Source organism: Ornithorhynchus anatinus, chromosome 8 (assembly GCF_004115215.2).
Source record: "Ornithorhynchus anatinus isolate Pmale09 chromosome 8, mOrnAna1.pri.v4, whole genome shotgun sequence".
NCBI classification, from domain to species: Eukaryota; Metazoa; Chordata; class Mammalia; order Monotremata; family Ornithorhynchidae; genus Ornithorhynchus; species Ornithorhynchus anatinus.
The window spans coordinates 6,339,906-6,367,811 of record NC_041735.1 but is presented as its reverse complement, the minus strand read 5'-3'; the positions used below and the strand labels follow the sequence as shown (position 1 = coordinate 6,367,811).

At 44.3% G+C, this 27,906-nt stretch overlaps 1 protein-coding gene across 20 annotated transcripts in view; it reads left to right on the top strand.

Annotated features, from left to right (window-relative positions):
- Positions 1 to 27,906, top strand: part of ZMYND8 (zinc finger MYND-type containing 8) — a 111,409-nt gene that overhangs the window by 43,327 nt on the left and 40,176 nt on the right. For 12 of the 20 annotated variants that reach the window (XM_007671359.4, XM_007671361.3, XM_039912936.1 and 9 more), the window contains 9 exons: positions 1,104 to 1,322; positions 7,053 to 7,166; positions 8,350 to 8,442; positions 9,241 to 9,328; positions 10,089 to 10,144; positions 12,954 to 13,031; positions 13,788 to 13,903; positions 16,891 to 17,372; positions 25,795 to 25,935. In XM_007671359.4, the coding sequence (XP_007669549.1) occupies positions 1,104 to 1,322; positions 7,053 to 7,166; positions 8,350 to 8,442; positions 9,241 to 9,328; positions 10,089 to 10,144; positions 12,954 to 13,031; positions 13,788 to 13,903; positions 16,891 to 17,372; positions 25,795 to 25,935 (1,387 nt within the window). The remainder of the gene's footprint in view (positions 1 to 1,103; positions 1,323 to 7,052; positions 7,167 to 8,349; positions 8,443 to 9,240; positions 9,329 to 10,088; positions 10,145 to 12,953; positions 13,032 to 13,787; positions 13,904 to 16,890; positions 17,373 to 25,794; positions 25,936 to 27,906) is intronic. The other 8 variants (XM_029071190.2, XM_029071181.2, XM_029071173.2 and 5 more) reach the window with 4 other exon arrangements.

The window sequence follows — 27,906 nt, the reverse complement described above, 5'->3', positions numbered from 1 at the left end:
ACAACAAAAGATTTCATCGTGGTTAGAAAATGCTGATTATTGGCCAGAGAACTGAAGAGCCAAGTCAGTGCTTCTGGGCGTTTTGTTTAGTTGTGTTTTCTTTGGCTGTGCCATTGACTTGCTGGGTAACTGAATAAAATGGGGAGCTTTGAGAGGATTAGTTAACAAGCATCTGCTAAGTACTCTGGGACTTTGAATGTAAAAGACTATTGTAAAGCAAAACATTTGTAGTATTATTACTATTGTTATGGAATAACTAGTCCCCGCTGCTTTCTAACCCGTGGCTGAGAGCCTAGATCTGTTCACCTGCAGCATGGAAATGTGAAACTAGGGATCCCACGCTACCAGAAATGGGTGTTGTGAAAAAGATCCACCGGGAAATGTGAAATTAGGCTTTCGATGTTACGAGAAAAAGTTGCTCTGATAGCCCGTGGAACGCTGTCTGATCAATCCCTTTCACTATTTTAAGATGCTTTTCCTAAATGAAAACTGATGGCAAACGCATGGCCAAGCTCTGAACAATAATAATAGTCATAATAATAATGGTTTTGTTAAGCGCTTACTGTGTGCCAAGCCCTATTCTAAACTGGGTGTTAGATGCCAGGGTTATCAGGTTGGACCCAATCCCTGTCTCATATAGGGTTTACAGTCTTAATCCCCATTTTACCATTGAGATAACTGAGGCACAGAGATGTGAAGTGACTTGCCCAAGATCACAAAGCAGACAAGCGGCGGAGCCAGGATTAGAACCCAGGTCCTACTGGCTCTAACCCATTTTTCATAAAGTTGCATAAAATGTTAAGCAACCAATCGATAGTATTTATCGAGTGCCAACTGTAGGCAGAGCACTGTGCTGAACGCTTGGGAGGGAACAGTATAACAGAGTTGGTAGACGTCCAGCCCAGAGTGAGTTTCCAATCTAGAGGGCCCTAACCATAATCCAAAAGGCCCGTCTCTGGCATAGTAACGGGGTGGAAATCATTTTAGGAAATGAATTCTGTAAAGTACTGTGCTTTGTTTTTTTTTTTTTTTTTTGCTGAAATCACTTTTGAAAATGCAAATTTGTTTTGAAACCAAACCTGTCTTTCTTGCCTACATTTCAGTCAGAACTAAGACACGGTCCGTTTTACTATATGAAGCAGCCACTCACCACAGACCCTGTTGATGTTGTACCACAGGATGGACGGAATGATTTCTATTGCTGGGTTTGTCACCGAGAAGGCCAAGTTCTCTGCTGTGAGCTCTGTCCTCGGGTTTATCATGCTAAGTGTCTGAAACTGACAGCGGAGCCAGAGGGGGATTGGTTTTGCCCAGAATGTGAGGTTAGTTCCCAATGAAAAGCCTTCCCCTGCCCCGTGCCCAGCACCTTCTTTTTGGAATCTTCAGATTTGGGGGCGGCGGGGTGGGGAGGCCGGGTGGGCTCTCGTCCGCCAACCAAGATATCCGCGTCACTCTCTCGTCGCCTTCGACCGCCCGCGTCTCCTAGCGCTACGTTTCGGAAGGAGGACGACGGATTCTGCGTGACGTAGTGGATAGGGAGCAGGCCCGGGAGTCAGAAGGCCGGGGGTTCTAATCCCGGCTCCGCCACTTGTCTGCTGTGGGACCTTGGGCAAGTCCCTTCAGTTCTCTGTGCCGCAGTTCCCTCATCTGGAATGTGGGGATTGAGATCGTGAACCCCATGTGGCACAGGGACCGTGTCCAACCCGATTTGCTGGTATCGACCCCAGGGCTTAGGACGGAGCCTGACACTCAGTAAACGCTTAACAAGTTCTGCAGTTATTGTGTTCCCTCATCACCCTGTCTCCAGAGTTCACTCTTTCTCTTCGCGGGACCTACAGCTCCCCGGAACTCCATATTTTAAGAAGTCATTAATTTTAATAATAATTATTATTCAATAACTCAAGTGGGCTTGCTAACCTTGACAACTTCCTGCTGGTGATTTCTGTGCGCCCTCTGCTGGTAGACCTCATGGCTCCTGTGCCTAGTGGCTAAAGTCAGAAGGTCATGAGTTCTAATCCAGCTCCACCTCTTGTCTGCTCTTTGATCTTGGGCGAGGCACTTCACATCTCTGGGCCTCAGTTACCTCATCGGTAAAATGGGGATTGAGACAGTGAGCCCCACAGGGGACAGGGACTGTGCCCAAACTGATTTGCTTGTATCCACCCCCGTGCTTAATACAGTGCCATTTGTTCCACTGTATTTATTGAGTGCTTACTGTGTGCAAAGCACTGTGCTAAAGAAGCAGCGTGGCTCAGGGGAAAGAGCCCGAGCTTGGGAGTCAGAGGTCATGGGTTCGAATTCCGGCTCTGCCACTTGTCAGCTGTGTGACTGTGGGCAAGTCACTTCACTTCTCTGTGCCTCAGTTCCCTCATCTGGAAAATGGGGATGGAGACTGTGAGGCCCACGTGGGACAACCTGATCACCTTGTATCCCCCAGCGCTTAGAACAATGCTTTGCACATAGTAAGCGCTTAACAAATACCACCATTTTTTTTTCTTTTGCTAAGCACTTGGGAAGGTACAATGTAACAGTAGACAGATACATTCCTGCCCGCAACGAGCTCACAGGCTAGAGGGGGAGATAGACATTAATATAAATAGAAAAATAAATAAATAAATTACAGATATATACACAGAAAGCACTATGGAAGATGGCCTCCATCTTCCTTAATGGAACTTGTGGTATTTGATAATAATAATCATATTTATGGTACTTGTTAAGCATTTACCATGTGCCAAGCACTGTTCTAAGCACTGAGGTAGATATAGGAAATCCAGTTGGACACAGTCAGTGCCCCACCTGGGGGTCACAGTCTTAATCCCCATTTTACAGATGAAGGAACTGAATCCCCGAGAAGTGGCAGAGCCGGAATTAGAACCCAGGTCCTTCTGACTCCCAGGCCTCTGCCCTTCCCACTAGGCCATGCTGCTTTGGCTAAGCGCTTACTATTTGTCAAGTAGTGCTCTAAGCACTGGGGAAGGTAGAAGATGATCAGGTCGGACACAGTCGCTCTCCTAAACAGGCTCACGTCCAAGTAGAAAGGAGAACAAGTATTAAACCCCCATTTTATTATTGAACCCCATTTTACAGATGAGATAACTGAGGCACAGAATAGTTAAGCGACTTGCCCGAGGTCACACAGCAGGCATTGGAGAAGCAGCGTGGCTCAGTGGAAAGAGCCTGGGCTTCGGAGTCAGAAGTCATGAGTTCGACTCCCGGCTCTGCCACTTGTCAGCTGTGTGACTGTGGGCAAGTCACTTAACTTCTCTGTGCCTCAGTTCCCTCATCTGTAAAATGGGGATTAAAACTGTGTGAGCCCCATGTGGGACAACCTGATTACCCTGTATCTCCCCCAGCGCTTAGAACAGTGCTCAGCACCTAGTAAGCGCTTAACAAATACCAACATTATTATGTGGCAGAGTTGAGAGTAGAACCCAGGTCCTCTGACTCCTAGGCCCCTTTTTTTTCCTTTAGGTCACACTCCTTGAGGAAGGTAAATGGAATGTTTGCATTTGATTGGGAAAGCAAGATGGACACCTCAGCTGTTACTGTTAAATGTGAGATGTCACCAGGATTCTAAAACAATTCAGATTCGGTGTTTAAGCTACTATGACAGTGCCTTTTCTTTAATGGCACAATGGGAAAAGCCTCATTAAAAAAAGATAGACTTTTCTAATCCACTGATTTCATCATCAGTGGTATGTATCGAGCACTTACTGTGTGTGGAGCACTCTACTAATCGCTTGGGAGAGTACAATTCAACAGAGGTGGTAGACTCACTCCCTGCCCATAATGATCTTACAGTCCAGAGGGGGAGACAGGTATTAAATATTAAGTAAATATTTGATGCTCACATTTGTTGTCTGAGCGGATACCCCAAAGTGATTTCTAGATAGAGACTCAAGGTGTGCCTGGAGAGGTCCCGTCCTAGCCCTCCTGTGTTTTCTCTCCCGGAGGTTTAAACCTGGAGCTGACAGGTAGTGCTGGAAACTTGCCGGGACTGCAGTTTAGAATGGGCTAACCCACTGCCTCCGACTCGTTCCGCTCTAATAATAATGATAATTGTATTTGTCTGCGCCAGGCACTGTACTAAGCCTGGAGTGGATACAAGCAAATCAGGTTGGACACAGTCCCTGTCCCACACGGGGCTCACAGTCTCAATTCGCATTTTACAGAGGAGGAAACTGAGGCCCAGAAAAGTGAAGTGATTTACCCAAGGTCACACAACAGACAAGGGGCGGAGCTGGGATCAGAACCCATGACCTTCTGACTCCCGAGTCTGTGCTCTAGCAACCAGGTCATGCTGCTTCTCTTCGAGCCCTGCCCTCATACTAGGGCAGAGCTGAAGGCTTCAGGCTGTAGGTCAGTCAGTAGTATTTATTGAGTGTTTACTGTGGACAGAGCACTGTACTGAGCACTTGGGAGGGTACTATATAGCAGTAGGTCCGCCCCTTGACAAAGAGCGGGCCCGGGCCCTACTTCAAAATGATGCTCCCAAGCACAGGGCCAGGCTTCCAGGCCTGTGGGAGGCGGTTTGGTCGGAAGTTCCGGGGAACATTTGCACGTGTATTAAAAAAAAAAAAAGCTACCCATGCTCCCATGCTGGGGAATGGTAGGTCTGGCCCAATGAGTCTTAATGATAGTAACTGTGGTATTTGTTAAGCGCTTACTATGTGCCAGGCACCGTTCTAAGCGCTAGGCAGAGTAGAAGCAAATTGGGTTGGATACAGTCCCTGTCCCAAATCAGGCTCACAGTCTTAATCCCTATTTTACAGATGAGGGAACTGAAACCCGAAGAAATGAAGTGACTTTCCCAGAGTCACCCAGCAGACCAGTGGCAGAGCCAGGATTAGAACCTGTTACCCTTTGATTACTAGGCCCATACACTATCCATTAGTCCATGCGTCTTCTGTAGGCATGACCATCCACATGATACTGCAAAACATAAACTGAGAGAGGAAAATTCTCTGGAAGATGATCTGTTTCCAAAGTTTTTGTTTTATTTTAAATGGTATTTAAGTGCTTACTTAACTGCTCTAAGCCCCGGGTAGATTTGCAGTAATGGTACAGTGCTCGTCACACAGCAAGCGCTTAATAAATGTGACCGAATGAATCAGGTTGGACACAGTCCCTGCCCCACATGGGGTTCACAGTCTTAATTCCCATTTTCCAGATGAGGGAATTGAGGCCCAGTGAAGTGACTTGCCCAAGGTCACCCAGCAGACAAGGGGCAGAGCCTGGATTAGAACCCACGTCTTTCTGACTCCCAGGCCTCCGCTCTATCCCTTAGGCCACACTGTTTCTGTTCAGCATGATGGATAATGTCCCATTCCCTGGTCTCTAGAAGCAAATTGACAGTAGGTGTAAAGAGTAAGGGCAGGCCAGTTTCTAGGTCAGGCAGCTGTTTGCTGTGAGCAAAAGGGTTGTTGCTATTTGGGTCACCTTCCAGCCTTCCCAAGGGCCCTTAAAATATGGAGCCCCAAGGGTGGGAATAAAGGTAGCAAGATTCAACCCGGAGAAAATTTGGACCACTTTCTCCCAGTCAGGAAGGCAAAGATGCTTCCTATCGTCACCAGTTGTATTCTGTGAGGGTCCCAGATCCCTTGAGGGATCAAGGACTGAACTGTAAGCAGATCTAATAATTGTGGTGTTTTGTTAAAGCACTTCTTAGGTGTCCAGTGCTGTACTAAGTGCTGGTGCACATACAAGATAATCAGGTCAGACACAGTCCCTGTCTCACATGGAGTTCAGAGTCTGAATAGGAAGGAGAACAGGTGTTGAATCCCCATTTTACAGTTGAGGAAACTGAGGCGCAAAGAACTGACGTGACTTGCCCAAGGTCACACAGCAGGGAAGTAGCAGAGGCGGACGGTCGGTAGAACACTATATTCCTTCAACTGAGCCTGAGGTAGTTTGTGGTCTTGGAGGCAGTCTTCCCTACTGCTGTCCAGCGTCAACCTTCTTATTTATTTATTTTTCAATGGTATTTAAATTCTTACTACGTACCAGGCACTGTTCCAGGTGCTGGGATAGATAGGTACGAGGTTATCAGATTGGACACAGTCAGTGTCCCACATGGGGCTCACAGTCTTAATCCCTACTTGACAGATGAGGTAGCTGAGGCCCAGAGAAGCCAAGTGACTTGTCCAAGGTCACACAGCAGACAAGTGGCGGAGCCGGGATTAGAACCCGGCTCCTCCTGACTCCCAGGCCCTTGCTCTATCCCCTAGTCCACACAGCCAGGCTCAGCCTTTTCACTCTATTGCATGCCTCTTTCTAGTTTAGAGATTTCATCAGGAAGTCTATAGGTTTCGTTGTCCGAAACAAGCGAGAAAGGAGACAGAGAGCTTCGCGCCTCCAGAATGATGGTATTATCGCACTGCCAAGCGGTTCCCCGCCTTCTCAAGTGGCCCCTCTCTGTTGATGAATGAGGAGAAAACAGTCGCCACCTACAATCCTTGGCAGAAAATGAACAGCTTCTAAGGTAGCGTTTCCTCTCGTCAGTGATCGGAGTGAATTGCTTAACGTCCAGATTACCAAGCACTCCTGGCAAATAGAAGAAGCGGAGGGCGAATCATTCGCAACTCTCCGTCTCTCCAAGGAGACCCATAAGGATGATATTCATCCTAAACCCAGTCCTGAAGCCGAGGGAACATCAGAAGATTCCGGTTGGCTCTTCTACATCCAACTTTCTCTGTTGGCCTTCCTAATTAAAAGGGAGATCTGGACGGTGAAGTCTTACAGAGTTCAAAGCGGTGACTTGAGTAGGGTTTGAGTTGCAGTCATCTTGGCGGGAGAAGTGACCTCCGTTATCCAGAGGGAGCCTAGAACTTCTTCGATTGGCTCTCGTTACCTGACACCTCCGTCATTTCCTGTCGAGGTTATCGCCCTCACTCCGAAACGGGACGTGGAAACCCGCCGCTGGTAGAAGGGGCAAGATGTGCCAGCGTTTCCCGTGGATGTGCGGTTACTAAAAAGATACCGAAAATCGTGGCGAAATCGGTGTGCACGTGTCTTGCTAATTGAACATCTGTGTAATCTTTACTTTTTAGAAAATTACTGTAGCAGAATGCATCGAGACGCAGAGCAAAGCTATGACAATGCTCACCATTGAACAGTTATCCTACCTGCTCAAGTTTGCACTACAGAAAATGAAGCAGCCAGGGGTAAGAAAAACAGCTCCCAGCAGTAGGCGATTAAAGGTTGTCATGGTGTTGGTTTGCATTTTATTCACCCTCTGTAGGCCTTAGGTTTCCAGGCAACGACTATGTCAGTTGTGACTTCAATCCCTAGCCATGGGAGGACAGAATAGGACTATGGGTAATTGAGCTCGGCCAGGAAATAATGGACCTTTGGTGTTTGGGAAAAAAGGAAGCCGGGGAGAAAACCAGGCTTTGGTGGTGGTGCTTCCAGTTTCACTGCTTCAAGGTAGCATGGCTGACAATCATCTTTTTTTTATGGTATTTGTTAAGTGCTTACTATGTGTCATGTATTATTTTAAACGCTGGGGTAGATGCAAGTTAATCAGGTCAAACACAGTCCTTGTCCCTTGTGGGGTTCACAGTCTAAGTAGGAGGAAGACCAGGTAGTAACCCCTCCAACCCCATTTTACAGATAAAGTGACTGAGGCACAGAAAAAATAAGTACCCTGCCCAAAGCCACACAGCAGTCAGTGGCGGAGTCAGGATTAGAAGCCAGGTCCTCTAACACCCGGGCCCGGGCTCTTTTCACTAAGCCATGCCGCTCTGTCTATCCCAGCACTTAGTTCAATGGTTGGCACAGAGTTAAGTGCTTAACAAAATGCCAGGACGATAGTAATGACGGTGATTATTATTGCGGGGTTTTAAACAGCGGGTGCCAGGAAGCAATTTCTTCCCAGGTAAGTTTGGCTCTAGAGAGCAGATCCCTCTGAAGATAGAGGGGAGGATGCAGTCAGTTCATCAGTGGTATTTTTTGAGCGCCTAGAGTGTTCAGAGCACCGTATTAGGTGTTTACGAGAAGGCAATAGCTAGAAGACACCATCCCTGCCTTCCTGGACCTTGCAGTGCAGTTCAAAATACTGTGGGTACCATCATTCTCCGTAGAGCAGAGGAGGGGTCTTTTATTCAAGAAGCAGTCTGGCCCCTGGGCCCGAGTTTAGAGAAGATAAAGTAAAATCAGCAGTGGGAAGTATATATTTGTTCCTGAGATAATCTGGCTCTATTCCTTATTAAATCATGATCTTTCAGTACATTCTGTTCTAAGTAGATGTCCCAGAAATGAGGAGTAGGGCAAAACCTCACAAATTCAGGCTGGTGAAGCAATGGTATAGCAATGATGTTTGCCCTTTTTATCTTTTCTTTCCTCCAGACAGAGCCATTTCAAAAACCAGTGTCACTGGATCAGCACCCAGATTATGCAGAATACATCTTTCATCCAATGGATCTTTGTACGTTAGAAAAGGTTGGTTCTCGGCCGGGATCTCCGACCACGTCAGTCATTCGGTCGTCTTTATCGAGCGTTTACCGTGTGCAGAGCACTGTACTAAGCACTTGGGAGAATACAGTGTAACAGAGTTGGTTGACATATTCCCTGACCACAGAGAGCTTCCAGTCTAGAGATTTATTCACTCATTCAGTCGTATTTATTGAATACTGTACTAACTGTTCGGGAGAGTATAATATAACAATAAACACATTCCCTGCCCACAACAAGCTGACAGTCTAGAAGAATAGTAATATATTGTTAAGTGCACTAGAGCCAAATGCCAGTGACCTTAAGAGGGACAATGGGATCAAATAAAGAGACAAGAGGCAACCGCTTCTTTTGACTATGGATTGTGTGCACATGTGCACACAACCCAAATGCACACATGCCAAACCTCCACAGGGCCGGCGGCGGACAAGTTCCTGCACACCGGCTTCCCCAAACAGAAAATGAACTGAATTTTAGGGAGCTTTTCTGCCTACTTGGTAACTGCACCTATTTCATGCGATTAGTAAGATACTTCATCAAGTCCCTTATGACAAGACAGCCTCATTTTTTCCTTTTCGAAAACAAGAGCGACTCAGGCAGTGAGGAAAAGGAATGGACTGACGCCTTCTCATTGGAACACCGATGCTGATTTTTAAAAAATATCTAACAGCAGCCGTGCAATTAATTAGGGCAGCGAGTCCTTCACTCAGAAACACACGGGGGAGGGGGAAAGAGAACATCTGCGCTGTTTCCGGAGAGACTGATGCTGTTTTTTTCCTTTTTCAGAATGTTAAAAAGAAAATGTATGGTTGCACTGAAGCTTTTTTGGCCGACGCCAAATGGATTTTGCACAACTGCATCATTTACAATGGGGGTTAGTGTCTGTCTGAAGCCAAACGTGCTCCGTCAAGAAGTATTTAAAAATGAGATCGGGTTGCTTTAGATTTAGATATTTGAGGACAGAACTGACACACTGTCACGTTATCTGTTCTGGTGCCCGAGGAAACAGAATGTGTGTTTTGGGTGGGGGCAAGAGGGGGTAAGTCTCTCTATCCAAAGTGGACCTGAAATATGCGTCACCTCTGAGTAGGAAATAGCTTGAGACTGTGGAACGTGTACTAAGGAGAGGGACTCACCACCAGTTTAAATGCATTCCACTGCTCACCTCAGGAGAACAGGATTGGCACTAAATCCATCAGCTATTGAGCACTTACTGTGTGCAGAGCACTGTACTAACCACTTGGGAGAGTACACTGTAACGGAGTTGGTTGGGCTGCCTACGCGGAGATTACAGTCCAGTTTACGATCTGAAGTTGCACTGCCCCTTAATTCACTGCAAGAAAGATTGTCCCAGATAGAGAGTTCCAGGTTAGTGCTGGGGAAGAGTAATCCAGCAGTATTTACCTTTCCTAGTGTTGGTCCTTAAAACATTTTGGGAAGACAGGAAGTCATAGATATTACCCCTGTTGGACAGATGAGGAAAGTGGGGTACGCTTATCCCCGATTCCTCCGGGTTGCTTGCGGGAGAGAGATTAGCCGCCCCACCGCACGCCACGGTTGAACGAAGAAGCTTCGGCCATTTTTTATAGACAGAATCCGTTTTAATTAACCATGCTGTCGTCTTGTATCCTCAGGAAATCACAAATTGACGCAAACGGCAAAAGTAATAATTAAAATCTGTGAACATGAGGTACGTCTCTCCTGTTGAACCGACTGCAACTAGTTTTAACTGAGGCGGGGTACGCGGTGACCCTAGGATCTTTCTGAGCCTAATCCCGAGCTAGATCATCCCGTCTAAATTTATCACTGTGTGCACACGGTCGTTTGGGGCGGGGGAGTCCACCGTGTAATGTTAGCGGTTTTCCGAAGTATTGGAGGAATGGTTGGAGCTGCATTTCTAAGAGAGGAGATGCATGCGGAGGAAGAGGGGAAACTGAACCGTACTCTCCCAAATGCTTAGTACAGTGCTCTGCCCAAAGGAAGCACTCAGTAAATGCCACTGATTGACTGCTTGAACTGGAAAAGATTGATAATGAAGCAAGAGGGGATTTTTGGAATAGATTTAAGACCCAGTGGGGGCAATATCCTGCACTATGCACTAAGGAAGCAGCGTGGCTTAGTGGGAAGAGCATGATCTTGGGAGTCAGAGGATGTGGGTTCTAATCCCGGCTCCTTCACTTGTCTGCTGTGTGACCTTGGGCAAGTCAGTTAACTCTCTCTGCCTCCGTCACCTCATCTGTAAAACGGGGATTAAAAGTGTGAGCCTCATGTGGGACAACCTGATTACCCTGCATCTATCCCAGTTGCTTAGAATAATGCTTGGCACATAGTAAGCGCTTAACAAATAACATAATAATCATGATCATTATCATCATTAAGGAAGTACAAAACAAAGAAGTGACTCATTCCCTGTCCTAAAGGTGTACCTGTTTATTTAATCCTATTATCAAGTGCTTACTGTGTGCAGAGCACATTATTAAGCACTTAGGAGAGTAGCAGGGTAACAGTAAATAGATAAATTCCCTGCCCACAATGAGTTTACAGTCTAGAGGAGCCTCCAGATGGTGTCTACCAACAGTATTGTACTTTCTCAATCAGTGGTATTTATTGAGGGCTTTCTGTGTGTCTACTAAGTTATTGGGAGAGAACACTATAACAGAATTAGTAGACAGGTTCACTGGTGCTTAATACTCCACCCTTTTCCTCAGCTCCCCCTCCCCTCCCCATCGCCCCGACCCATTCTCTTTGCTCTACCCCTCCCCGCCCCATATCACTTGTGTATATATGTACATATCTATAATTCTTTTTACTTTTATTAATGCCTGTTTACTTGTTTAGATGTGTATATATGTCAATAATTCTATTTATATCGATGCTATTGGTGCCCGTTTACATGTTTTGATGTCTGTTTCCCCCCTTCTAGACTGTGAGCCCATTGTGGGCAGGGATTGCCTCTCTTTGTTGCTGAACTGTACTTTCCAAGTGCTCAGTACAGTGCTCTGCACACAGTGAGTTTTCAATAAATACCACTTGTTACATCAGAAGTGCCTCTACTGCTGAAACTGTATAGGGCGTGGAAGGAGCCATTGGGTCGTCTTTTCTGGAGACAAGATTGGTTCCCTGGGGTCATTGGATCCCTTGGATTTTCTGAGATCATAGAGAAGCAGCATGGTTTAGTGGATAGGGCACAAGATTGGGAGTCAGAAGGACCTGGATTCCAGTCCTAGCTCCGCCACTTGTCTGCCATGTGACCTTGGCCAAGTCAGTTCACTTCTGTGCCTCAGTTACCTCATCTGTAATATGAGGATGAAGACTGTGTGCCCCTTGTGGGACGGGGACTGTGTCCAACCCGATAAGCTAATCTCCCCTTCAGCATTTAGTACAGTGCCTGGCACATAGTAAGTGCTTAACAAAAACCATAAAAAAAATACAAAAAAAATAGAATTTACCAAGATGACCAGCTTGGACTCATGGAGGCTAGTTTGGGTCCGGTCTCTGTTGGAGCTGAAGCTTCAGGAGAGTTCTAGAACCGTCTGATCCTCTGCAGAGCTAGTCACCAGAAATACCCACAGAAATTCCCTTTTGGCTTCTCCCTGGTCCACCCTAGTCTCAATCTCCACCTTTGGGACTAGCCAACCATCCTGAGATCCAATCAACCTCGGTGGGTGAGTGGAAATCTGTGCAGACACACACTCCTCATTAATTCATTCACTCATTCAATCGTATTTATTGAGCACTTTCTGTATGCAAAGTGCTGTACTAAGTGTGTGGGAGAGTACGATATAACAATAAACACATTCCCTGCCCATAACAAGCATCAATCATCATCATCTTCATCGATAGAATTTATGAAGTGTGTAGTCCCCTCTCAGGATCACATCTGCAGAGTTTCCAGTACTCTCCCAGTCTCTGCTAAGGGAGGGAGAGTCATGCAGAGGCAGACCCATTTCATCCTTAGCTCGGGCAGTGGCAGGCGATCTGCTACAAGTCAGAACTCACCTGTGCTGGGCAGTAGTGACATAGGAGAGAGTCGAGGGCGGAGACTCGAGTTTACAGCACGGAAGAAGGCGATGTTAACCACTTCCAGATTTTGACCAAGAAAACTCTATGGATACACTACCAGAAGGACTGCAGATGGAGAGCGTGGGCGTTCTGGGAGAGATGAGTCCATGGGGTCACTACGGGTCGGAGACGACTAGACAGCATAAGACAAGACTATGTTCAGAACACTGGGCTAAGCACTTGGGAGACTACGCTACAACAGAGTTGGCAGACACGTTCCTTGCTATCAGCGAGAGGGGTAGACAGACATCAATATTAACAAATAATTCATAATATGTAATTTATAGATCTGTACATAAGTGGTGCGGGGAGACTATCAAATGCTCAAAGTTCACAAATTCACGTGCACTATGCTCAACAAATTCTTGCTGCTAAATTTTCTTTTGACTTCCCCCTTGAATTCGCTCCATCTTCTAGCATGCTCTTTTTCTTCACAGATGAATGAAATCGAAGTATGTCCAGAATGTTATCTAGCTGCTTGCCAAAAACGAGAGAACTGGTTTTGTGAGCCTTGTGTAAGTAAGACTTTGTAGTGTGGTGTTTTTCTAGACCACGTCTCCCCGGCATCCGCTAATCCCTCCCCTACAAAAAATAGGTTTAGGTTTTTGGCCTGAGCCATATTTGCTTTTTAGGTAGAAATACTGACTGGAGCCTTTATTTATTTTTCTAAGATTAATGCAAAACGAGCGTAGAGATAACACATCATCACGTGATCTTTTGCCTTCATTAGTACTCAGCTGCCTAGTCAAAGTGAATTTTTGGCTTTGAAGTAAACCTGGGCCCTGGTTTCTATATGGAAATGACAGTCAGTCACTCAGTCATATTTATCGAGTGCTTTCTGTGTGCCAAGCACTGTACCAAGTGCTTGGGAAAGTACAATAGAACAATATAATAGATACATTCCCTGCCCACAACGAGTTTACAGTCTAGAGGTGAAAGGAGTGCCCAGATTGAGTATTGGCACTAATCAGAGATGCCAACCTTTCATTTTGGGCATCGTGGACAGAGATTTTGGGTGGCGGAAGCAGGGAGAGGAATGCGAGGGGCCAGGCTTCAAAGAACCCCCTTTTTGGGTGCTCTCAGGTCTCGTTAGAGACTTGGGATGGGCAAGTTTGGGAGTCCGGTCTAGAAAACTCGAAGTCACCTCTGGGGAACCTACAGTACTGACTCAAGAAGACATGTTACTTTCCAGCCGCTGTATGAATCAGTAATTGTGCATCAAGGTCTAAATATTTCTCTCTTTCAAATGACAAAACCGTACCTCTCTCTAGAGCAATCCACACCCTTTGGTCTGGGCGAAATTAAAAGGATTCCCATTCTGGCCTGCTAAAGCACTAAGGGATAAAGATGGACAAGTGGACGCCCGCTTCTTTGGACAACATGACAGGTGAGAGTTAAAGCGGAATCAGCAGTTCATCTAGCTCTGTGAAATTAAAATCCATTAATAATAATAATTATGGTATTTGTTAAGTGCTTACTGTGTGCCAGGCATTGTACTAAGCACTGGGGTGAATACAAGCAAATCGGGTTGGACACAGTCCCTGTCCTTTGTCTTTCCTAATAATAATGGTACTTTCATTCATTCATTCATTCAATAGTATTTATTGAACACTTATTATATGCAGAGCACTGTACTAAGCGCTTGGAATGAACAAGTCGACAACAGATAGAGACAGTCCCTGCCGTTTGACGGGCTTACAGTCTGTTAAACACTTGCTATGTGCCAAGCATTGTTCCAAGCATTGAGGTAGATACACCTTAAGCAGGTTGGACACCATCCCTTTCCATATGGGGTTCATAGTCTTAAATCCCCATTTTACATATGAGGGAACTGAGGCCCAGAGAAGTGAAGTGACTCGCCCAAGCTCACACAGCAGAAATGTGGTAGAGTCGGGATTAGAACCCAGGTCCTTCCCGGCTCGTGCTCTAGCCACTAAGCCACGCTGTGGTAATATTATACACAAGGTGCTTATTATTCTGTATAAACAATCTATAGACTGAGCCCCTTAGGGGATGGGGACTGTGTCCAACCTGATTTTTTTGTATCTACCCCAGAGCTTAGAATGGTGCATGGCACATGGCAGGCGCTTAACAATTACCACGATTATAAATATTATTATTAGATAATGTATACTACAGCATTTTAATCCTGAAATAATTAGCACCTGGTAGCTTTAAAAAAATAGTTTTCCTGGCAGCTGTCTCTAGACGGTCAGTTCATTATGGGAAGGGAACATGTTTGCTAATCTGTTGTATCGTACTCTCCCAAGTGCTTAGAATAGTGCTCTGCACATAGTAAGTGCCCAATAAATACCATTGATTGATTGATTGATTGCCAGTGTAGTTTTTCGATGCCCAGACTTTGTCTTTTCCAGACATGCTCAATTGGACTATTGTTAAGAATGTGAGCCCCATGTGGGACAGGGATAAATCCAAGCTGATTATCGTGTATCTGCCACAGTGCTTGGCACATAGTAAGCGCTTAACAGATACCACCATTATTATGAGGGTTGGGTTGGCCCAAAATGCAGTTCAAAAATGTGGATTATAAATCATCCAATCAATCGTTCCCTGCCCATGTTGAGCTTACAGTCTTGAGGAGGAGACAGACATTAATATAAATAAATAAGTAATTTATCATATGTAATTTAAAGATCTGTACCTAAGTGCTATTGGATGAGGCGTGGGGTGAATATCACATGTCTAAAGGTCACAGATCCATCCAGTCCCTGTAATAATAATAATAATAATGGTACTTCTTAAGTGCTTATTATGTGCCAAGCACTGTTCTGAGTGCTGGGGCTGTTACAAGTTAATCAGGTTGGACACAATCCGTGTCCCACATGGGGCTCACAGTCCTAATCCCCATTTTACCGATGAGGTCACTGAGGCACAGAGAAGTGAAGTGTCTTGCCCAGAGTCATCCAGCAGACATGTGGCGGAGCCAGGATTAAAACTCACGACCTTCTGAGTCCTTTATCTTCTAAGCCTTGCTGCTTCTCATTGAAAGATGTTTCCTCAGCTGTAACGACATTTTCATTCTGTTGGTTTATAAACTCTAGGAGAAAACCTACTCAGTTTATGTAGCAGGGCACGTGTGCTTACCTTAATTTTTTATAGTAGCTTGTCACCAGAGTGAGTCTTGAAATAGGCATCCAATTGGCTGCTGTCAGATGGAAACCCATTTAGTAATAATAATAATTCTGCTAATACTAATAGAAAAAAACAAATGGACAAGACACAAAATAAAGACAAAAATCATCGTATGACTAGGGGTAGCACAATTCAACAATCCTTTAAAATCTTGCTGAACCGAGGAATCTTTCTTCAGAGGCCATATCTTTGTCTTTGAAGGTTTAACCTTCAATTAAGTATATTTAACCTGCAATGAAGTATATTCTATGGCTAGGAAGTTATGATTCCCAAAGTGAATCACAGTGATAGCTATAAACTTGGTGTTTGTTAAGCACTTACTGGGTACCATGCACTTTACTAGGCTCTAGGTAAAAAAATTCATATCCATGTACACTCTGGTGTTTGCCTACTCTTTGCCTGGTCTTTCAAGAAGGAGAATAATAATGATAATCGTTCTATTTGTTAAGGGCTGTACTGTGTGCTACCGCTATACTAAGCACTGGTGTAGATACAAAATAAGTAGGTCCCACATGGGGCTCACAGTATAAGCAGGAGAGAGAACAGGTATTGACACTGAGGCACAGAGTGAGATAAGCAACGTGGCCTAGTGGAAAGATCATGGGCCTGGGAGTTAGAGGACCTGGGTTCTAATTCCAGCCCTGCCAATTGCTTGCTGAGTGACCTTGGACAAGTCACTTAGCTTCTCTGTAAGCTAAGTTTTCTCAACTCTAAAATTGCGGATTAAATCCTCCTCCCTCCTGCTTAGACTGTGAGCCCCGTATGGGTCAGGAACTGTGTTCAACCTGATAAACTTTTATTTACCCTACTGTTTAGAGCAGTGCTCAATACATAGTAAGAGCTTAAAAAATACAGTAAAACAAACAGACATTAAGTGACTTGCCCAAGGTCACACAGCAGACAAGTGGCAGAACTGAGATTAGAACCTAGGTCCTCTGACTCCCAGGCCCATGCCCTTTTTTATGGACTTAACGTCGTCTTAAGTCTTAAAATCTGGAAGTTCTCACAGTATTACCAATTATGTTGTTCTGAGCCTCAAACTAATCTGCCCTGAAAATGGTCCATTTATGCGGGCTAAGCTATTTGTGAAAAAAATGTTGCTTGCAATTCTCATGTGCTGCGTAGGTTCATCTAATTGGTCTTAAAAATAATCTTGGAAAGGAGTCCATGAGTTCAAACTTTATCTCTTCTCCTTTTTCTCGCTGTGTTTTGTATGAACAGGGCCTGGGTTCCAATAAATAATTGCTACCTCATGTCGAAAGAAATTCCTTTTTCTGTGAAAAAGACAAAAAGCATCTTCAACAGTGCAATGCAAGAGATGGAGGTTTACGTTGAGAACATTCGCAGGAAGTTCGGAGTGTTTAACTACGCCCCATTCCGGACGCCATACACGCCTAACAACCAGTACCAAATGTTACTAGATCCCGCCAACCCAGGGGCCGGCATGGCAAAGACCGACAAACAGGAGAAAATCAAGCTGAACTTTGACATGACGGCGTCCCCCAAAATCTTAATGAGCAAACCTCTGCTGAGCAGTGGCACAGGCCGAAGGATTTCTCTGACAGACATGCCCCGCTCCCCGATGAGCACGAACTCCTCCGTTCACACTGGGTCCGACGCCGAGCAAGACGCGGAGAAGAAGGCAACGTCTAGTCATTTCAGCGCGAGCGAGGAGTCCATGGACTTCATCGACAAGAACACAGGTGAGCGGTGCAGAAGACCACAGGGTGGGGAGAGGCGGAAGCGGACCAGGTTAAAAACACCACTTGGCAAAAATTACGTTGGCGGAAGGAGTGTAGGAAGCCCTCCTTCCTTGCCGAGGGAATGGAACCAGGAGGAGCAGGATTTAATTGTCAAGAACCAGATCTGTGAGGACGGATAGTTGACTTCTGTGTCATAAATGCAGTTCTTAAATTCCGGAAACCGTCAGTGGAAGCAGCTAGAACTGTCAGAGAAGCAGCATGGCCGAGTGGATGGAGTTTGGGCCTGGGAGCCGGAAGGATCTGGGTACTAATGCCAGCTCCGCCACTTGTCTGCTGGGTGATCTTAGGCAAGTCAGTTAACTTCTCTGAGCCCCAGTTCCCTGATCTGTGTAATGGGGATGAAAACAGTGAACCCCGTGTGGGACATGAACTATACCCAACCTGATTAGCTTGTGTCTATCCCAGCGCTTAGCACAGTGCCTGGGGGCATAGTCAACACTTAACAAATACCACTTAAAAACACCCCCAAGACTCCCCAACACCGCTGTCTCAAAAAACCTTGAGGCTAAGGAAGGTTGTTTTGTGGTACAATGTTGAAATGATGATACTACCAACAGCAGTTATTTTTGTGGCATTTTTGAAGCACCTATTATGCACCAAGCACTGGGCTGAGAGCGAAATAGAAACAATACAGTCCGATCAGACCCAGGGGTATTAAGAGATAATTAGAAGTCAGTGTTGGGGATGCTTTTCAGAAGAGGAGCAGACTAGAGTGCTAACGAAGCAGTCGAGTGATTCAGGGAGTCAGGTTCATGGAGGACCCCAACAGTGTATCTGTCCTTACTGTGTCCGAGCCCCACACGCAGGCATGTGTAGCCACAAGTTCGTTCCGACGCACAATCTGATTGTCAGAAAAACATTCCCCGATACTTCTCTGCTTGGACCTGAATAAATGAGTAGGCTTTAATAATAACAATCGTGGTATTTGTTACAATACTTACTATGTGCCAGTCACTGCACTAAGCGCTGGGGTAGATACAAGATAATTAGGTCCCAGGTGGCACTCATAGTCTAAGTAGGAGGGAGAGCAGGTATTGAATTCTCATTTTACAGATGAGGGAACTGAGGCACAGAAAAGTGACTTGCCTAAGGTCACATAGCAGGTATGTGGTGGAGACAGGATTAGAACCCAGGTCCTCTCCCTCCCAGGCCCATGTTCTTTCTATTAGGCCACAGTGCTTCTCCAGTAGGTGGTAGACAGCATCCTTGAGGGTTAAAGTTTTTGGTAGGAGTGATCTGACCTGGAATGTGGAGATTAATCTAATTATCAGAGTAATTAACACCTCTCTTGGTTCAGAATGCTAGTCTGTCCTCTGGACTAATTGTTCTTCTTTCAGTGATTATTTCACCATGAGTTTCATCTGAAACCATCACTGTCCAAAGTAGAAGAATTTTGGTATAATTTCTTCTCAGAGCAAGCTCTGCATACTTTACGTAAGGCATCTAGCTCTCTTTGGGATTTTAATCAGTTTAAGAACTGTATTGTTAGAGAGGATTGTCTCTTCTTAACACATAACCTGGTCAACTCCTAGAGGTAATTCAGGGCCACCTGGAAACATCTGCCCCCAAAATTAGAATTCATGTGAAACTATGCTTCCTAGTCAAGGCTTTACTTTGCTTGCATATTAGCTGAAAATGATATGGGTCTCATGGGGAAAGAGGACCTTCCATACTGGAGTTTTGAGTGTATAAATGATCTGGTATTAGAGATAATAATAATTGTGATATTTGTTAAGCACTGTGTCAAACACTGTACTAAGCACTGTAACAGATACAAGATAATCAGGTGTCGTATGGACTCACAATCAAAGTACAATTGTGACACTTTGGAGAAGGAAGAACAGGTATTGAATCCTCATTTTGAGACGAGGAAACTGAGACAGAGAGAAGTTTAAGTGACTTTCCCAAAGCACTCGGCAGGGAAATGGCAGAGCTGAGTTTGGAACTAGGCAAAACTGCTTCCTGTAGATAAGATACAAGACAGTACCCAGCCTTTTTTATCATTTTATTATGGAGAAGTGGCATGGCCTATTGGAAAGAGCATGGGACTGGAAATCAGAGAACCTGGGTTCTAATCCTGGCTCTGCAAATTGCTTGCTGTGTGAACTTGGGCAAATTACTTAATTCTCTGTGCCTCATTTCTGCTGTTCTTCCTCCTACTTAGACTGTGAGCCCATGAGGGGCAGGAACTGTGTCCATCCTAATTCCCTTGTATCTACCCCAGTGCTTAGAATGTTGTTTGACACACAGTAAACACTGAACAAATACCCTTAAAATTTTTTTAAAAAGCTAGCTAAATAGCAGAGTCTCCTTTGTCCTGGGTGTGTTTCTCTGTATATGCAACCAGATAAAACTCAAGGATGCAAAGGAGAGAGTAGTTTTTCCTTTCATTGCCCCAGAATGATTTACATTCAGCTTGGCGTGGGGGTCACTGTCCCCTTTTTGAAAGTATTTATTGAGCATCTGCTGTGTGCAGAGCACTGTACTAGGTGCCTGGGAGATGGAAGTAAAGATAAAAGACTGCGAAGGGCTTGCAGTCTACTGGGGGAGAGAGATAGACAAATGATCAACAAAAGTGGGAACTGAATTGCTAGGCACAGAGAGAAAATCACAGTCCAATAGTTCTCCTTGATCCTATCTCAGGAGCCTATTTATTAGGCTTTTTTCTATAGTGCCAAAGCACCTCTCTATATTTTATGTCCAACTTGAGAAGATAATAAAGTACTCTAAAAGAAGTTGAGCAGGGTAAATCTCCCTTGAGATTTGCTCTCTTTATTCACCCCACCCTGAGCCCCACAGCACTTGTGTGCATGTCTGTAATTTATGTATTTATATTAACGTCCGCTTCCCTGTCTAGACTGTGAACTCACTGTGGGCAGGGAACGTGTCTACCAACTCTTTTATACTGTACTCTCCCAGGCGCTTAGTATAGTGTTCTGCACAAAGTAAGCACTCAGTAAATATGATTGATTGGGAAATAGATTTCTAAAGCCAAACTAGAAGAAACAGTGAAAGGGTATTTTTTTCCAATTGGATATATTTTGGTATTTTAAGGCACATGCTCTTCTGCATGTATGTATACCTGTATATATTTCATATTAATGGATCATCGTATGTGTATCTATATATTCAGCACTTTTATTCAGCTGTTCCATTCTGTCGTATTTGTTTTGCTTCCTGCTTGATTCTTGTTCTTTCTCCAGCTTTCACTGTGTCAAAAAAACAAGTCTCCCCTGTTAAATTATTAGCTCCTTGAAGGAAGGGAATGTATGCCTTGCTTTGTCGTACTCTTCCACATGCTTAGTACAGTCCAAAATTTCCTTTTTTTTCTTTTTGGTATTCGTTAACCACTTACTTTGTGTCAAACGCTGTTCTAAACACTGGGTTAGGTTGGACACAGTCCCTGTCCCACATGGGGCAACCAACCTAAGTAGGAGGGAGAACAGGTATCCCCATTTTACAGTTGAGGTGAGGCACAGAGAAGTGAAGTGATTTACCCAAGGTCACACGGCAAGCAGTTGGCAGAGCCAGGATTAGAATGCAGGTCCTTCTGACTCCCAGGCCTTTGCTCTCTCCATTAGGCCGCACTGCTTCTCCACGCTGCTTTTCTTGAAGTTTAGGATGCTGAAACACAAGAATAGGCTACAGAGAGAGGTAGTACAGTCTGCCCTTCTAAACAGCATGAAGAAAGGAGGAGGTGACTTACCTCTCTGAGGTGACTTCACCCCACCTTCGGGAGTCAAGTTCAGGATGAGGTAATCTCTTAAAATATAATAATATTTATTACTTAATAAATATATCATAATATTATATCATTTCATTATAATACAGTATAGATAATAAAAATAAATAAGCAGGTAATAAGTGCTTCATATGTGCTAAGCTCATGAGTAGGCATGAGATCATGATCAGTTTCTGTCCCATACAAGGCTCTAGATCTACTTTAGCCACACTTTACAGTTATACCAAGTCATTATATTGTACTCTCCCAAGCGCTTAGTACAGTGCCCTGCACATAGCAAGTCCTCAGTAGAGAAGCAGCATGGCCTAGCGCATACAGCACAGGCCTGGGAGACAGAAGAACTTGTGTTCCAATCCCTGCTCCTTCCCTTGTCTGCCAAATGACCTTGGGTAAGTCATTTACTGCTCTGTGCCTCAGTTACCTCATCTGTAAAATGGGGATTAAGACTGAGAGCCCCTTGTGGCATATGGACATTGTCTAACCTGTTTATTTTATATTTACTCCAGCGCTTAGTAAAGTGCCTGGCACATAGTAAGTGCTTAACAAATATCATAAACAATAAAATAAATTGGTTTATTGATTGATTGAGGAACTGAGGCCCAGAGAGGTTAAGGGATTGGTCCAATGCACACAGGAGGCCAGCGATAGAGATGGTACAGTAATCCGTGTCTCTGGGGTCTCTTGATCCACCTCGCAACTCTATTATTCTATCAATCAGTCAATCAATCCATCATATTTATTGATTGCTTACTGTGTACAGAGCACTACGCTAAGTGCTTGGGAGAGTACAATACAACAGAGTTGGTAGATGTGTTCCTCAAGGAGCTTATGGTCTGGAGGGGCAGAGGAACATAAAAATAAATTATGGATATGTACATAAGTACTGTGGGGCTGAGGGTGGGTTGAATATCGAGTGCTTAAAGGGAAAAGATCCAAGTTCATAGACAACGTAGAATAGAGAGGGAGTTGGGGAAATGAGGGCTTAGTTGGAGAAGGCCTTTGAGAGGAATTGTGATTTTAGGAAGGCTTTGAAGCAGGCCAGAGAGAGGATGTGGGCAAGAGGTTGGAGGTGAGATAGATGAGATTGAGGTAAATGACTAGGTTGGTGTTGTGTGAGCTGGATTGTAGTAGGAAATTAGGGGAATTCAGTGAGGTAAAATAGGAGGGGGTGAGCTGATGGCATGTTTTAAAGTCAATGGAAGGAGTTTCTGTTTGATGTGGAGGTGGATGGCAACCACCGGAGGCTCTTGAAGAGTGGAGAGTCATGGACTGAACGTTTTTGTTTTTTTAAAAAAATATGATCCGGGCAGCAGATGGACTGAAGTGGGGAAGAGACAGGAGGCAGAGAGGTCAGTGAAGAAGCTGATATTTTGCACGGGTCTTTTGAAAGAAGCTGAACCTTCGATAAATCCAAATTTTTTGTTCCAAAATTATATGAAGCTGACTTGAGGATTTTTCAGGAAGTTTAGGCAGTTTTCTGCCACTTGAGAGGAAACAAATCTAACTCTTTCTAGCAAACTATGCGTAGGAACAAAGCCTGTGATTGGAGATATAATTTGCAGGATGTTTTATTTGAGACTGGTGAGAGTTTGTTGCCCGAAACAATGTCATTTGTAAACATTGTATTTAATCTTAGGCTTTTGGGGGGAATATTTTGTGACATTGTAGATTCTTATCCAATGACAGTGCCTAAATTTGTTCATTTTTGTCCCTTGTCTTTCTTGTGTCTATATAGCTGTCTTTTTTGTTACCATGTTTTCCATGCATGAAAATGATTGTTCATATATAGATTTTTTTTTGGCAAGTCTGGAACAAATTTTCATTTAAATGTTTAAAACAAAATATATAAAAAGGGCTTCAGAGGACAATGGCTACTACTCATTCCCTTTTTTAAGAGGTGCCTTGCCGCTTACGTATGTGATTGCCGGTTAATGTGATTTGCCTCCTGAAGAAATTGCCATTCATATAGTATGAGGCAAATATAGATGTAGCGGTAAATAAAGTCCAAATAAGTTTTGAGACTCCAAATTAGGAGTCCAAATAAGTTTTGAGGCCATACACAGTATCGATTTTCATAATTGCCCCACTTCATTGCATTAGTTTTGCAACTGCAAAAAATCAGGGAGGGACTATTATGTGGGACTTAAATATAGAAATTAGAGGAAAAGGAAAAAAAGAAAAGAAGGGGAGAGGGAAAAGTCAGACCCTGTCTTTTCCCAAGTATTGCATACAGTAGCCTTATCCCTTATCCTCTTAGTATCCTGGAGTTAGCTCCTTGTGGGCAGGGAACATGTCTACCAACTATTATATTGTACTCTCCCAAGTGCTTAGTACAATGCTCTGCACACAGTGTTAGCCCTCAATAAATACGATTGATTGAGTTTTGCTGCCCTTGCATTGGGAGCCAGAATTTGAGTCCATCCAGGACCAGAGCCCATTGTTTTCATAGCTTATAAAAATCATCTTTTATTTCCTCCTCAAAAATTGACTGTGGGAGAGCGTAATTATAGTAGGTGGGAGGATCAAAGAACACTGTCCGGTTCCTTCTATTTAGGGGCTTATAAGCGTCCATTAGGTTCTCTGATAAACAACAACAATAATGACCTTTGTGCTATATGTTACACGCATACTATGTGCCAAATGCAGTACTGAGCGTGGGGTAGATATAAGATAATTAGATGGGACCAGCTCATGGTCTGAAGAGGGAGAAGAAATATCGAATCCCTGTTTTTACGAAGTAAAGTGATGTGTCCAAGGTCACACAGCAGGAAAATGATAGAGCTGGGATTAAAACCTAGGCCCTCTGACTCCCAGGCTGCTTCTCAAGATAATCTCCGTCCCAAGTACGCTCACAATCGAAGGGAGAGGGAAGACATATGTGGAACCACCAATCAATCATATTTACTGAGTGCTTACTACTTTCAGAGTATTGTACTAAACTCTTGGGAGAGTACAATAGAACAGAATTAGCCAGCAGCTCCCCTGCCCATAGTGGGTTTACAGTCTAGAAGGGGAAACAGACATTAATATGAATAAAATAAGCCACCAGTTTCAAAGATGCTGCTGCTGAGGAATAGAGAAGTTAAGTGACATATCTAAGGTGACACAGTAGGCAAGTGGCAGTTCTGGGATTAGAACCCAGGTCCTCTTACTCTCAGACTCTTTCCACTCCGGTATGGAATCCAGAAGAGCAACAAATAAATTCTAAGTGCAGTCAGTTGTATTTATGGAGCGCTTACTATGTACAGAGCACTGTACTAAGCGCTTGGGAGAGTGTAATATAACGATATAACAGACATATTCTCTGCCCATAACGAGCTTACATTCAAAGAGCTGATTAGATTTCTCCATTTCTGAGCTTTAGCACGCTCTTCTTCTTCTTGCTCAGGCAGGCCCAGACCTGGAAGACCATTTTTGTTTGTGAAACTTAAGCGAGACAGGAGCCCTGGGTTCGAGTTCTAGCTCCACCCCTGACCTTAGCTGGGTGATCTTGGGCATGTACCACAACCTTTCTGGATCTCAGTTTTCTCACCTGTAAAATGGGGATGAAATAAATTGGGCCCCATTTTGGGCGGGAACTATGTCCCATCTCATAACCTTCTATCTGCTAGAGAAGCAGCATGGCTCAGTGGAAAGAGCAAGGACTTACGAGTCAGAAGTCATGGGTTCTAATCCCGGCTCCACCACCTGTCAGCTGTGTGACTTTGGGCAAGTCACTTAACTTCTCGGTGCCTCAGATACCTCATCTGTAAAATGGGGATTAAAACTGTGAGCCTCACGTGGGAGAACCTGATTACCCTGTATCTACCCCAGCGCTTAGAACAGTGCTCGGCACATAGTAAGCGCTTAACAAATACCAACATTATTATTATTATTAAATCACTTAGATCATAGTAAGCACTTAATAAATATCTTAATTATAATGGGCACATGTGCAAAGGAGTTCAAGTGGGGGGCCCTCTGTTGGCACTACAATTTTCCGGGTTATAGCTCCTTCCTGCATCAGTGCGTCCCACAGAATAGATGGTTTGTGGAAAAAAGATTATGTCAAAGGATGATGGGTTGATGATTCTGCAGCACAGTGGCATCTGTAAATATTTGAATTATTCTGAATTCCAGGGCTCCTTTTGTGCAGTCATATTTTGGTCACGCATGGCATTTTTGAGCAGTTAAGTTCCATGGGAAATTGGCTCCAGAAATCTTCAAACCGAAGGGCAACTGTACAAAGGGCAGCTCCAGTTCAAGTTTATTTGCCGTTGCTTTTTTTCCTGCTTAGTAGCCAGCAGAGATGCAGATAAAGTGGAACAAGGGAGGTGGCCATTTGAAAACGTGGCCCCAGATCTTAGAATTCCAGTAACTACCGTTGACTATTTCATAATTACTGTGAGATTTCTGCCCAAATAATATATGTCCAAATGAGTTCACTCACGCCTTAAGCGACTGGTTTCAGGGCTGTACATTTTAGTGAATCAACAGCACTCTCCCGAATCATGGCAACGTTTTAAAATGGAACTCCCACCCAATAAAAGCAGATCGTAGGCATTTTGACAATTCCTCATTTTTTTTTTCTCCTGAAATGAAAAAACAATCTGTCTTTTACTCATTCTGTACTTTTTTCAGCCTCTCCAGCCTCAACAAAGATGGGTCAAGCAGGGAGTTTGTCTGGCAGTCCGAAATCTTTCTCTCCTCAAGCTTCAACACCTATTGCTGCTAAGCAAGAGAGAACTTCCACTCCCGGAAGCATTCTGAATCTTAACCTTGGTCAGTCTTACCCTTTGAAAGTCTAACACTGTTGAAATTTGTATAAGTAACGGAAGCGAGTTTGTCATCCGGTGCACAGCCGTGAAGTCAGAAAGTAAATTTATTGATTTTTTTCTGAACGTTTATAATGATGGGGAGTGATAAGCTCAGGTGGAATGGTACAAGGGGAACATTGGGGATTCGTGTGGTTTTACACCCCACACTTTAAAAGAGGGCTCACGGGCACTGTTTTTCTTGAATAAGTTTCGGCCAAAGAAATGCGGCTGTAGCAAAATGGGGTGTTTGAAATGAGATGCAGAGAGGGCACCTGAAATCCCCAATTCTGGGAGCATGGAAGGGATTTGAAGGAGGAATAACAGTATTTATGAAGCGCTTAATCTGTGCAGAGTACCTTATTAAGCTCTGGGACTGGTCTTTTTGAATGGCACTGCTAGGATCTAAACATCAAATGGGAGGTTGGGGAAATCTTTCTGGTGGACGATTGAGTCTGGGATTGGCATGGACAATAATAATAATAATAACAATGATGATGGTATTTGTTAAGCGATTACTATGAGCCAAGCACTGTTCTAAGCGCTGGCATAGATACAAGGTTGTCAGGTTGTCCAACGGTCTTAATCCCCATTTTACAGACGAGGTAACTGAGGCCCAGAGAAGTTAAGTGACTTACCCAAAGTCACACAGCTGACAAGTGGCAGAGCTTGAATTTGAACCCATGACCTTTGGTTCCCAAGCCCATGCTTTTTCCACTAAGCCATGCTGCTTCCCGGTCTTACGGTCTGTAAGCTTGTTGTGGGCAGGAAATGTGTCTGTTCATTACTATTATTATTATTAATAATAATAATGGCATTTAAGTGCTTACTATGTGCAAAGCACTGTTCTAAGCGCTGGGGGGGATGCACGGTAATCAGTTGTCCCACGTGGGGCTCACAGTTTTCATCCCCATTTTATAGATGAGATAACTGAGGGCCAGAGAAGTTAAGTGACCTGCCCAAAGTCACCCAGCTGACAAGTAGCGGAGCTGGAATTAGAACCCATGACCTCTGACTCCCAGGCCTGTGCTCTTTCCACTGAGCCACGCTGATATTGTATTCTCCCAAGTGCTTAGTACAGTGCTCTGCACACAGTAAACGTTCAATAAATACAATTGACTGACGGATTAACCAGTTCGGCAGACGTTCACCTTCCGAACCGACTTGTTTTTCCTTTCTCCCTCCCCGATCTCCACGATCACCCATCTTCTGAAGACTGTAAATGTAAACGCCTCCATCGGGGAAGCAAGGTGGCACGGTGACCTTTTGTCTTGGCCAACGATGGCAGAATAGGGCACGGTCTCTAAAATGGGCAGTCCTTCTGCCCCGAGGAGCCACTGGACTCTTAGTTTTGGCTTTTGTGGCTCAAAGGTTTCTTTCCAATCTGTCGTCAGAAAGGCACCACCGAAGAAGCCTCATTAAGTGAAACAATTGGTGAATCTTCAGATTTTTTGATTTTTTTACTGCGTTTCCCAAATTAGTTAGCGGTGGTATTTATTAAATACAAACTATGTGCAAGCTCAAACCGTTTAAGTGTATAGGGAGTGTCTCCATGTATTTTTTCTCAATGCTCTGCGCATATTTAAGGGCTTAGTAAATATCTTAGTTAACTAAGTTGGGAAACACAATTCACAGTTGTTAGTTATAATAGCAACAGTATTTATTAAGCACATTCTGTGGGCAAGATCACCTCGTATAAGTGGGGAAAGACCAGTACAGGAAGTGTCTACATCTCCTCCGTGTATTTCTTTCCCAGCTCTCTGCACATAGTAAGGGCTTAATAAATATCATAGCTAACTAATTTGGGAAACACAATTCACTGTTGTTAGTAATAGCAACAAAAAAGATCACACCACAGAAGTGGGGAAAGAACAGTACAGGGAGTGTCTGTTTCTCCTCTCTTTGTATTTCTTTCCTAACACAGTGCACGTAGTAAGGA